General features: G+C 32.3%; 1 protein-coding gene across 1 annotated transcript; it reads right to left on the reverse strand.

The window, feature by feature from the left end:
• Positions 1 to 238: 238 nt before the first annotated feature.
• On the reverse strand, positions 239 to 3,913 carry LOC136270666 (uncharacterized). The gene is made up of 6 exons (XM_066069011.1): positions 3,394 to 3,913; positions 2,745 to 3,104; positions 2,068 to 2,394; positions 1,597 to 1,920; positions 564 to 983; positions 239 to 453 (listed from the first exon to the last, which is right to left on the reverse strand). Exons 1-6 carry the CDS (start codon positions 3,911 to 3,913, stop codon positions 239 to 241), a joined length of 2,166 nt encoding a protein of 721 aa, XP_065925083.1.
• Positions 3,914 to 12,855: the final 8,942 nt, after the last annotated feature.

Consider the following 12,855-nt stretch of genomic DNA (forward strand, 5'->3'; position numbering starts at 1 on the left):
CATTGATCTACTTTTTTGAAAGTGAAAAATAACACTACCATGAAACACACAATAGTTGGTTTTTCATTATCATCAGTGGGATTTTTTTTAATTCTGAGTAAACGTATACCTTAAAGTAGTTTCATAGAAATTTATCAATTACGTTTGATTTTTATCATGTACATGTAACATATGACTTATGTAATAAAATATATATCTTCATCAATTTTCAAATAAATGTTAATAAGAGTTCGGTGGTTTAAAGTGTACCTGGCGTTGTTAATTCATCACACGTAAAGGTTGAATCGCAAGGCACGCAATACTCGGTAGCAAACTGAATGCATTGTCCTGAGGGACACTGATTTCCTATTGCATACATTTTTCCTTGTATTTCTTCACAATCTATGTAATCATTACAGTCATTGTTGGGATGTTTTCTAAATGCACTGTGCTCATATCCATCACAAAAATTCCCTGAAAAATAAAGAAAATTTCAATTCAAACAATTTTTTTCCATCTGAAAGATCTTACAAATCAAATATGAGCGAAACATTTTATAATCTTCAAGAATGTATATATCTTACCGAGAATAACTGTAATCCTTGACTCGACGGCAGAAAACTCTTCCATTTCATCTTTTAAAACGCATTTAATGGTACCATTATCAAACTCCATTTTAAGTTTCAGTAAGAAAGTAATTGTTTCTTTGATGTTACAAGATAGATTTGACGAACTGCTGGTATGTGACACAAGTAGAAATTGTGCAGCTGTTCCAGTGATGTTTATATAAGTTATGTTGTAGGTTGAGTCGAACATTTTTTCGACCTCTGCAATTTTTTTCGAGTATGTGAATGCGCTTCGGGATCCTGGTATAGATATCTGAATTTCTAAAAAGTTGGCATTGCTTTTTTCTCCAACGTGTTCTGTAGAACATACATGGTTAAAACCTAGTATTGCAAATGGTTCATGTATATCTGAATGCAATGTCATTGTAGGTTTAGATCCTGGAATCATAAATTGTCAAAAAATTTAAATCAGTCTTGACCTTCATCAGTCAGTCTTTAATGATTAATTGTTAATGGCGAATAGTTACATATGTCGTACATTATGCCAAGTCATAAAGACGACAATAATTATTCATCCATTGAAAACTAAGTCGTTTCTATAAATACACATACATAAAATTTTGCCTCAGTGATAATGTTTTAACAGAAAATGCACTCAATTTCAGATAACCTTTCCTAGACAGAAATATCCTTTTTTTTCTTGATATTTGATAAAGGAGGAACACGTCATTTTTTAGTAAGAGTTATCTTTCTTATCTACGGTTTATTTCAAGTAAACTAAAGAAAACACAATGTTGGTACAAACAAAATTAGTAATAAAACCAGTTCATCAGCAGATATACGTCAGGTTTAAAATAAAATTGTGTTCAATAATGTACTCAATATCTGTATAGTATCTAACAAATATAGAAATATTTATATATTTTTTTTTTTTTGCGAAAAACATAAAGGAATAATTTCCTGGGCATGCATCTTTACTGTGACCTTTTATTGTGCTTGACAGTTGTATAAAATATCACTGGTTCTGTATTAGAAGTGTTTTATGGGTTACCTTCCACTATAAATGACATTTCAGGAGAAACTCTAGTTGCATTATTCGTTGTCATTAACTTGCAGTTGTACCGTCCTTGATCCTGACATTCGACACTGGATATACTCAATGTAAGTCTCACTTCTCCATCATATTCTTGTATATTGATAGAGTACCTCCCATCGGTTGAAGAAGCTACGCCAGAACTGTTTAAGGTAGCAATTAGGATGTTATCTTTTGATATTATAAGTTCTTGCAATATGGACATAGGACTTCGAGCTATACATTCTATCTCTTGATTGGAACTCGTCAAAGCTTTATATGAATATTTCGTGAAAGCAACATCTACAATAACAAACAGCGTAACTCAGCAGGTTATGGTTATTTTATCTTAATAGAAAGAAGAATATATTTTTTTATTTGTAAGATGCGCAAAGTTAATATTATTTATCCTTACATCCTTGAAAACTTGAAAGCAAATAAATTACATACCAGCAGCAGAAACATTCAACTTCTTTTCGACATAAATAGTTTCTTTGAGCAATTTGTTTTTTACAACACAGCGAACAATAAGGTCATGCTCTTGTGAAGTCAATGGATTTGGGGGACCGCCTGACCAGTTAAGGACAACAGAGCAATTGGAACTGTAATCGGACCCAAACATCGGTCCTAACAGTGTATAGAGAATTTGAGAGTTTTTAATCAGCTCTACGTAAGCTAAACTATAATTTGGATCCCCTTTCACTGAGCAGTTGATTGTCATTTTATCACCCTCATCGTAGTGTACGTTGGAATCAATCGTGACATCAGATATAGGAGCTTGAAAATTAACTCTTCAATCAATATGCATAATGAATTTATGCGTTTAAATGGTAATAACATGTTCGAGCAAAAAATGACGAGATAAAATGACACCTATGTATGGCTTTTTTGTATAATGAATGATATGAAAGCTACCATGATTTTCAAAATAACAAAATTAAACTGAATTATTAAAGAAACTCCATTATCTCCAGAAAATGTTAATAGTTCTTGACGTTGTTTCTAAATGATTGTCGCATTACCCATGATATTTTAAACAAAAAAACTATTTTCTTTCAGCTTTGTTATATCTAATTTTTTCCAAATGAAACAAACAAAAGTTTACAACACGCATTGCGTATACGTACCAGTTATAGAAATCCAACTGCCATTGTAGACTTGTGTTGAAATTGAGTCATCCATTGTTATGGAACACAGAAATTTGTATTTTTGATTCCAAGAGCACATGTCAGTAGTTGGTGCCTGTAGATCCAGCGACAGATAAACTACAATTTCAGTGTCTGTACTGGATATGCTGGCATTAAATCTCTTCAAGGAAGCTGGCTCTTCGAAAGTCTTGTTTCTGTGGTATTTTCCAATGACGTATGATGTACCTTGATTCTCTACAGTCACAGTTACATGAACCCAATCTCTACGAGTAAAGACAACACAGGTCTTTGCCGTAGTGGTTTCTCCATAGATGCCAATCATAGGTGAAACCACAATATCTGAAAGGGCACAATCAAATCCTATTACCCTCAACGAAAATCAGCTTTTCAAATCGTTTCTGCCATGGTGATTTCTCCTTATAATCAGTTAAAGCAGAAATTGTATCGACTAACACATTACCAACCATATTCATTAACATTAAAAATAGTATGCTTGGGTATCGACATTTCAATTTAATGATATGTAAATATGATTATCAGCTATAACATGATGCAAAATTTGTAACGTATGTTTTTTAACATTTATATGCTGGATTTAGAAGATGGATTATTTCAAATCGAAGTTCACCTGCTGAATATTCTATGATAGTCGCCGTCGCCGAAAATGTTGTTGATCTTATCCTTTCACTTGTCTCAAAGTTTGTTGGTGTTGGGGAACTCTCTGAAGTATAAATAGTTGTTGATCTTTCTCTTTCGTTCATTGTTGTTGATTCTGCAAATCTTTCAACCGTGTTTGTTGATGTGATGGGATAGTCTGATGTTGTCAATGTCGTCGACACTTTTGGGTATTCTGTTGTGTTCTTCGTGGTAAAATGGTTTGACACTGTTGTTTTTTGTTCTGTAGCTGCTGTTATTGTCGTTGAAGTGATTAAATGTGCATCAATAGCAAACGGATCTGTTTTGAATGTCTGAACTTCTACAAGAAAACTCACACTTGCCTTCATGATTACAAAGACTGAAAAATTTGCGAGGCCGGAATCTATGTCTGTCAGAGAGTTTTTGAGATCCTTAAAGACTTTTTCTTTGGTGATTTGAATTTCATAATACTGATAATATAACCTGTTTTGAACTATGATGCTTCCATTCATGTTGGGAACAATCACAAAAATGCGTTATTTGTTTGAAATGATTAGACTTTTAAATCTGTTAATTTAATATGCATTGATTTTACTATCATTAATATACTTATTTTACTAAGCAAAAAATAACCCCAAATCCACTTGTGTTTCCATGAAATGTTTCTTTAAATTGCTAAACATTTGTTAGTACCTGAATTTTGTTACATCACAATGTCTGTAGAGGTCTCCAAAATGTGTGTCATTTTTTCTAAGGGCGTCTGTTATCTAAAAAAAACAGGAATATTTTCATTCCATAGTAACATAGAACTATTCCCTCTAGCTTATATGAAATGAATCGATTATAATCCATTACAGAAGTCCGAAAACAACTGTAAGCTGATTTTGGATTTGACTATCTCAAACACGTGCATAAACACATAGTACATGTAGTGGATGTGATTTTTAGGGCTTTATTTGGGGGGGGGGGGTTGATTTTGTGTTCATCTCATTTTTTTAAGTTAAACATTGAGTTGGTTATTTCATACTTATATAAAATGTTTTTATTTTGATAAAACAACCATTATCTCGTTGATTATTAATGTAACAATAAGATACTTACTGCACCACAAAACTGTAAAGCAAGATCTTTGAATTCCTTTGAAGATGAATTTGACAGCGCAGGATAGAACTCGCTTTTAAGAGCCATTTCACCATTTACAACATCTGAAAAATCAAATCATTTTCATTACTTAATCTATAACAGTTTGAAGTTAAAATCTCAATCTAAATAGGACAACTTTTAAGAAATAACTTAGTGATACTTTGATCGTTTAATTGAACAAGTTTTAAGGAGTATAATGATTTACTTTTGTCAATAATTTACTTCCTCTTAGGGTGATCTATAATTACATACTTGAACTTTTATCAATATTACATGTAAGTATGGAATACTAGAACAAAAAATATTACAATGCATATTATGAACATGTAGATAGACTAAGCAGTATACACCATTTTCAAAAACAAAGCCAATACACAAACAATGTGTCCAAATTGCTTTAAAGTTTTGTTTTTAATTCATTCAATACTTGACTTTGATAAAACCGTGTGAAATTACAATATTAAATAGTGTGGAATGAATTTACTAATGAGTCAGATTATTTGTAAGACATGTTTTTAACTATTGTTGCTCAATGTTAATTGGTCGGTGAACAATTAACATGGGGGCATTGTAGATGTTTGCGTTTGTATATTCCTGTGTAATTAAAGAATTCCAATTTGGTTCTCCAGTGACAGTCAGGGATGCAAGGTTTTTTCAATATAGTCTATATGATAGAAGCTTCTTTGTAAATTCTATCGTTGAATGAGCAGGGTTTTTTAAAATAGGGATAAGAATATACAAGACTAGTCATATCTTCACAACTTTTTTAAAAATTCTCTATTGAAAAGGAAAGGACAATTTGTACTTTTTTACGTTCTCATTCCAGAATTGATGATTTGTGTGTATTTGCTTGAAATAAGTTGTTCTTGGGGTTAGGTAAATAATATGGAATTTTACAGAAACGCGAATTCCAGACAACATATTACCATAATTAAATATGATAGTTATTTTATGTATGTTTTTAAAATGCTCTGATATAAGGAAAATGAACCACGTAAATATATTTACATCAAACTTACAGTAATTGACAGAAAATTCATCATCTAGATGATGAATTTTCTGTCAATTACTGTAAGTTTGATGTAAATATATTTACGTGGTTCATTTTCCTTATCTCCTGTAATTGAAATATTAAATTGTGTAAAAGCTATGGAGAAAAAAATCTGAAATTCTTAAAAAGGCATCTTATAAAACACAAATTTTAAGTAATCTTCACTTTTCTTAGCCAGAAACCAAGCTAGGACTCCCGCTATGCACGCAATTAAAAGTATACCCAATATAACAACAAGACAAGTCTTGTTTGTCTTTTTGTCATTTCTTTTTTCATTCTGATAAAGATTCTGTGTCTCTGTGTCTACACTGCAATTTTCAATAAACCCGATTTTTCGTGCGCTCTGTAAGGAATTGCTGCTGTCCTGCTGAAAAGTGGGCTGTAATTGAAAGTAGTTGATATTACTTTGCCAACAACGTCAACAGGGAAGTGATAAAATGAAAATTGTTATGTCTTATAGTTGTGCACTTCAATGAAAATTTTAACTGGAGGTTTTAACTGCAAATTTTATTTCGGAAATAAGTCGATGCCTCGCAGCTAAATTGAGAATTTGTTATTTTTTTGTTTCAACGACATGTTTACAGTGCAATGAATTGTCCTAAACACGCATAGGTCATAAAAACCTTTTGTAACTTTGCCAACATTTGTTTGTTTATCTACTACCTTATTTTTCTGTCGTTTTAGAAAAAACAAGTAATACAGAACTTTACTAAATGAAACTGGCCGATGATACCAATTATTGAGAAAACCAGAACAGATCTATTTTTAATTTTGAACAACATATCAATTACAAATAGAACCTGATACCGATTTCATTATTTGTTAAATTGCATCAGCCTTTTTATGATTAAGTCTAGATTGTGGTTAAGGATACTCTGATGCTGACAATTAAAGAAAATATACATAATATGCATAATTTCCTTCATACCTCCAATCATTTGGGAGATGTATATTTCCTTTTTTTAATACGATTATGCATTTTCTGTTTTCACATATACTTATCTATTTGTATTGTCTTAATAATAGTTAAAAATCATTGTCATATTAAATACTTTGTAGGCTATGAAATGCAATGTATGTACTCCATTTCATGCGCTATAAAGTTATTTTCAACAATCAAAGTACTGAAAGTACTGAAAAGCGCTAACCTAGCTTAGTTCTAAGAAAATTTACTGTGTGCAAGCGTAGACGGAAATGAGCCTTATTGAAATTTTGGTTTATGTTTAATGAATATCAATTTAAAGTATCGAAGGCCAGATATCTTTAAATATATGTTACTTTCTTAAGATGATGTGAATTAAAGCTGAACACGACTTGTATATGGATACTTGCCTGAAAAAAGATATGTTAAAATCACGAATTATACCTTTTGAACAGTAATTTACCACAGTTTTTGACATTTTCTTGCAAAGAATCGATTTTATTTTTCTATATTTTAGCTTCTGAATACGCACTATATTTTTTCATCACTGCGTAGCATCCCGTGCTGATGTACGTAAGCCCCGCAAACCAATCGTATCTACTCGGCCATTTCCGTCACCCAGATAACTGGTTCCCTATACCTCTTACCAGTTTAAATGATGTATATTTCTGCTCATAGAGGGCAGTTATTTCTTGCACCGGAAATAGAAGTCTAACGACAATAAAGCGCTGAGCTATGCTTAGCGCTTTAAAAACGAAAGTACATTCCGAATTAAAGCATCCAAATTTATTCTCACTGATACATAAGAGAAGACAAAAAAGACGAATTGATAAATTTCAAATAAGAAAAGCAGATTCAAGTCAAATTGACCGCTTGCACATTTAACAACGAATTTTTAAAAAAAAAAAGAAGCAATAATCAACTTTCGATTTCTAATAATTTTATTAAATCACCAAACTTACCCGGTACAAGTTCATGTCTATATAGTACTCTTTTCTAGATGTACCACCAGTGATATTATCCGTCCATAGTTGATGTATGTTATCATTTAGAACATCGTCAGATCTCTCTAAAACCACCGGACTTTTGTCAAACTCACTGTGTGTTCGAAACGTGTCACCATCATTTTCGTAAATATCACCGGAAAACTCTAATGAAACATAATGATTGTTATCGCTGACCGGGCCATTGTTACCGCCTGATGAATCTGTAGACCCATTATCTCCTGAATGACAATCATTTTCGTATCCATTTGTTATAGTACCTTTTTCGATTCCTCGATCTAAAGATGTAGGACTATAGGGATAATTGAATGACTGTAATTTTGGCGAAGCTTTGACATCGTTTTGATGTTTTTCTGTCCTACTAACGAGCATGTGCTCTTCAACACACATTTTTGTTTTCTGTTGCCTCCATTCCTGTTTTAACTGTGCATCTTCAGATTCTCCAAGATTGATACCAATGAACCTACTTTGCGAATACATGTTGGCTCTTTTTTAAAGAATATCCTTGTTTGGTTTCTTTTGCGACTCAGTTATTATACGTCTCTACTACGCAAAAGCATGCGCAGTGTGTCGCTGTTGTATGTACCACTTAAATTTATTTAACAATTCTTCATGGTTCAGTAAAGTTCATTTATTTACATTTTTCTCTCATCAAATAGAAACTAAGACTGGTATTAACACAGGTTGTTGTTAAATTTGAGTTAGGAAGACTGGAAGGTGAACACATTAAGATTTTCAATCTAGATATTATCATTTAAGTATTAGTTTGGTATTGCATAGGATTTTCTTTATATATAAAGTGAGATGTTTAGTGACTTAATAAATATTGAGCTCGACAGGAAATCTCTAAAGAAGGAATTTGAGGAAGCAAAGTCGCCGATTGGGTAAGATTTTAACAATAAATTTCTTTCTCTGCCAAATTGTTTTTTAAATAAATAAAAGCGTGAAGGGAATGAATGCGATATTTAAAAGTAGTACAATTGATGGTTGTTATTTCAGATGCACAGGATTTTAAAGACGGTTACATGATGAATAAATCCTCAATATACTATATCGTATCGTATTGTCTAATTATTCTTTTCGTCCATTTAAAACTCGGTTATGTAATATAAAAGTACAAGGAAGCTGTGCAATTCTACGGATCTATTATAAACGTAGAGTTTCTATTATGATTATTAATTATGAAAAAATAATCATAAAAGCAAAATTCTCCTTAGTGAATTCAATGGTTTTTAAACTTTTCATCTGCGTTATTTTCATAAAGAAAACCGCATATCCCTGTGTATCTAGGATTTGTGAATTTATCCAAGGACCCATTCACGGTATTTATGTTTTTCTGGATGTTTTCGGTCAAACATTTCATTTCTAAATTAGTATGCGTTTCATGCTCCCTTTCTCGATTTTTATTATGACTTGTACATGCAAGACACGTTTAGAATTAAAACAATAATACTCTAAGAAATATTAAACCCTCCCCCTCTACCCCTTTCCCTCTTATTTTTTCCCTTTTAGACCAAGTACTGCTTTCTATGTTGTCTATTTCTCGCGATCGACTGACCTAACCATGATCTGCCCTAGCCTTATATTTATACTTATATATTTATACGCAAATTTTGTGGTAAAAAATAGTGCAATAAGGCATTAAATTCTCCATTCAATTTACAACTGGTATCGTTTCTTTACTTGTCTCATGCTTTCTCCGGAACACAATACCGACCTCGGCAAATGAGGTATGTTACATTCACAATTGAGAGTCGCCATTTTTACATGTAAACAAATTGCGCTACTTCACTTTACAGGGCTAGTAATGTTGTTTAAAAGACTATCTGAGGCAAGTAAAGAGACAGAATGGGTAGTAAGTTTCATGAAAAATTAATGGTACATGTATTAATCTTTTCCACAAAATTTGCGTATAAATTAAGTTAATCAGTCCAAAACTTTTGTTCGCAATCAATAAAAAGTTGGTTTCAATGAGTGGAACTGTGGCTTTCAGGTCATTCATCTAATTTTCTTTTCAGACCATAAGCTACAGACCGGCTGCTAGCCTATCCATTTTATAAAATTTAATGTTTATATGTCACCTTGTTCCTACATGCATACCCTTTGCACAAGAGTATTCATATGTTTGATATGTTGTTTTGCATGTCTGTGCATTTCATTCGCGCTTACCTACTGCACATCATTTTTTATGTTTGTGATGCTTGTGTATTCGTGTTTACCCATTGCACTATATGACTATTGATAATGGTGCAGTCAATTAGTAACCTAAAGTCACATCTAAGATGAACAGGTACCTTTCGTTTATTTATCAGGTATCTTTGATAATAGGCATATGTACACATGTGTCTGTGAGTTGATTTTCATGAACTAAAAACCGATAATTTAAATCATTTTTTGCAAAGAAAACAAACTGTTTGCGGCAGTTCTTTTGACGCTTAAGTCATTTGTTTTCGCTTATAGTTGAATTGAACTAACACCTTTGATTTGGATAAATTAATTTAGTTCTGCTTTGTAACTCATCATCAGCATCAGTTATGGCAAAAACAAAAATGTAATTAATAGATATAAATTTGATTACCTGTATTTATTTGCATACAGTGTGTAGCAAATAAAACATGGGAGTTTCTTTATATATATACATTAGATGACGCACAGGGGATAGAGTGTATTGTGTAGTTCAAGCATTTCTATGGCTGCTCTATCTTAAAATCATAAATCATTCAATGTTTTGTTTTTTATTTGTTTGTTTGATTTGTTTTTTTGTTTTTGGGGTTGTTTTTTTTTTGGGGGGGTGCTATTTTTTTCGCTTATTTCTCCAACCAGCATCTGGTTAAAACAAGTCAATTAAGCATTTAAATTCGTAAGAGCATAAACAATTTCATCGTTTATATTACCAACGTAATGATCAGATTACACAGGTATTAACATGTAGAGCATTTACTGTTTTTACAAATTTTAAAGGTGATTTAATTTTTCGTTACAATTATAGCTGCACACATCGAAAAACACCAAAACTATCCAATAGTCTTCATCATTATGGATCCTTTGTATATTACAAATGAATTGACCTTTAGGGGAAATAGATCGATTTCCGGATAAAATTACTTTTAAAAACCAAAGTTCATTTGATATTTACTACTGTACATATTTTTTAAGTTTTTCGAATTTTCTTTAAAACCATTATGTAGCATATTGCGCTTGTAATTCTTTTATTAGCCTTCAAAGTTGGTTAAAACATTATTTATGCAGCAAAACGGACTATTTACGAATTTTGGCATAAAGATCAGTCAGGAAATGCCTGTCCTTAAAAAAACTATATATTTTGATAGGTTTTGTTAAAAGAAAAACATTTTCATCCTCTGATGCACGTTTGTTCTTCCAATCAAAGACATTCATTAAATAAGCTGTACTGGGCTGAAAGCAATCAACGGTAACTAAACTTAGTTTAACACGCTTTATTTGACGCCAAGAGTCATTCACTCTGTACTACTCGAGACAGGTGCCACGTAAAAAAATCATGCCGAGCAAAAACTGCATTCCTTCCATCATTGACATTTTTGAAATTAAATGTATCATCTCCAATTAAATGAAAAAAACGTATATACACTAACGAAATTATCAACTTCTTTACCGCCATGTTTACATTTACTTCCGAAAATATCATGCACGTTTTGAAAAAAATCGAAAATTTTGTGTTATCCTACCCTATTAAAGACCACATTGGGTAAAACATTTATACCAACAAGAGGCATTAATTTAAGAACTTGCTTCTCAATTGTTGAAGTTCAATTCTTACAGTAGTGAAGGAGAAACTTCAAGTTATTGAACAACAATATACTCTAGAAGAGGCGTGAATAGGAAGTGGATACTTTAAAACTATAAAGAATGATTGGAAACTTTGAGGTCACAAAATCTTACCAAAATCATAACATCAAAACGTACGTAGGATTTCTCACCACTATATACAACAATTCCACATGAAATTTTTTTTTAAAATCTCGGCTTTTTGATACCATCGACAAATTTTTCTTCGAGAAAAATGGAACACGTACACTTTCTTACCTTGTCATTGGAGATCTACAAAATTATTTCGCTAAAAACCATTCTAATTGCAAACACAAGTACTCTGGAATTGACATTAAAAAGATGCTTGAATTTATGATAGACACTGTCGTGTATCCGCGCCGGTAGTGACGCGTTTGGATAAAGTGAAAATGGCGGCTCCGTTTGTTTCTTGATAAGTGTTTGTGTTATTTAAGGCTTACATTGTTTACTTTTACATTAAAAAAATCGTCAAATCTATTTAAAAGCATATTAAATCTTCAAAGTTCTACAAAGTTTATGTAAAAATTATGTAAATAAGCAGTTTATGTCGATTAATTTTGAACAACGGAACAGGTTTGGATGACCTTGTTTTTCAAAATAGGAACGGTTTGGATACGCATCTGATACGGTTTGGATGTGGTAATATTTTGTTATCCCTAAAAAGAACAGAGGATTGTGTCAGGCTCGGCACGTTTATTTATTAGCAGTGTAAACAGATAGCCATGCTATGACCTTGAATTGCTAGTATTACATAATGGTCACTATGATATTTATGTGTACCTAGATGCTGCGCATTGAATGGTGTTAATGATAATTGACAGAATGAACTCTGTGACTCTTGTAGCAATGCGTAGTATTCCTAAATGATGTTATGAAACCAGGTGCATAATACGGGCATAATAATATCCAAATTGAGAGTTTAACAACATGTGAAATATTTGGCGATTCTGTGTCTGCAACGATAGCTCTAGTACTCTATATTGAGTCATGTATTGTGTATTCTATATATTAACCTTTGTAACCTTTTATGCCGTGTATGAATGAACGTATTGTGAGTAAGTGATGCCTCATACTAGGTGGGGGACTCCGAGACCCAGGACTCGGAGACTCACATCCTGCATCCAGACTCTTTGATTGGCAGTTTTGACAGTTTTGTTACTTTATTTAGAAATAAAATATTAATCTTAATTTTGAACACTAAATGCTCACTCATGATCGTCGTAAATGGGCCGAACTAGTCAGAACTGTCCATCATAAGTAAAATGTTATATATACCCATGTAAAATGATGTTGAAGAGATTTAGAGAGATTCCGCTTATAGATAGATACTGAGACTCTTGATTTGGGCTGCTATTAGCTGATGTAATTGTAACTATACGATCACGCTTAATAAAACCGCTTGAGAAAGAAATACTGGACTTGTCATCACTAAGTTTGAGCTGACCCTCAATTGGATCCGTAAGACGGAAGGCTTACATGAACTTTCTTGGTGCCAGTGACCAGGACTGA

The sequence above is a fragment of the Magallana gigas genome, chromosome 8 (genome assembly GCF_963853765.1).
Source record: "Magallana gigas chromosome 8, xbMagGiga1.1, whole genome shotgun sequence".
Lineage (NCBI taxonomy): Eukaryota > Metazoa > Mollusca > Bivalvia > Ostreida > Ostreidae > Magallana > Magallana gigas.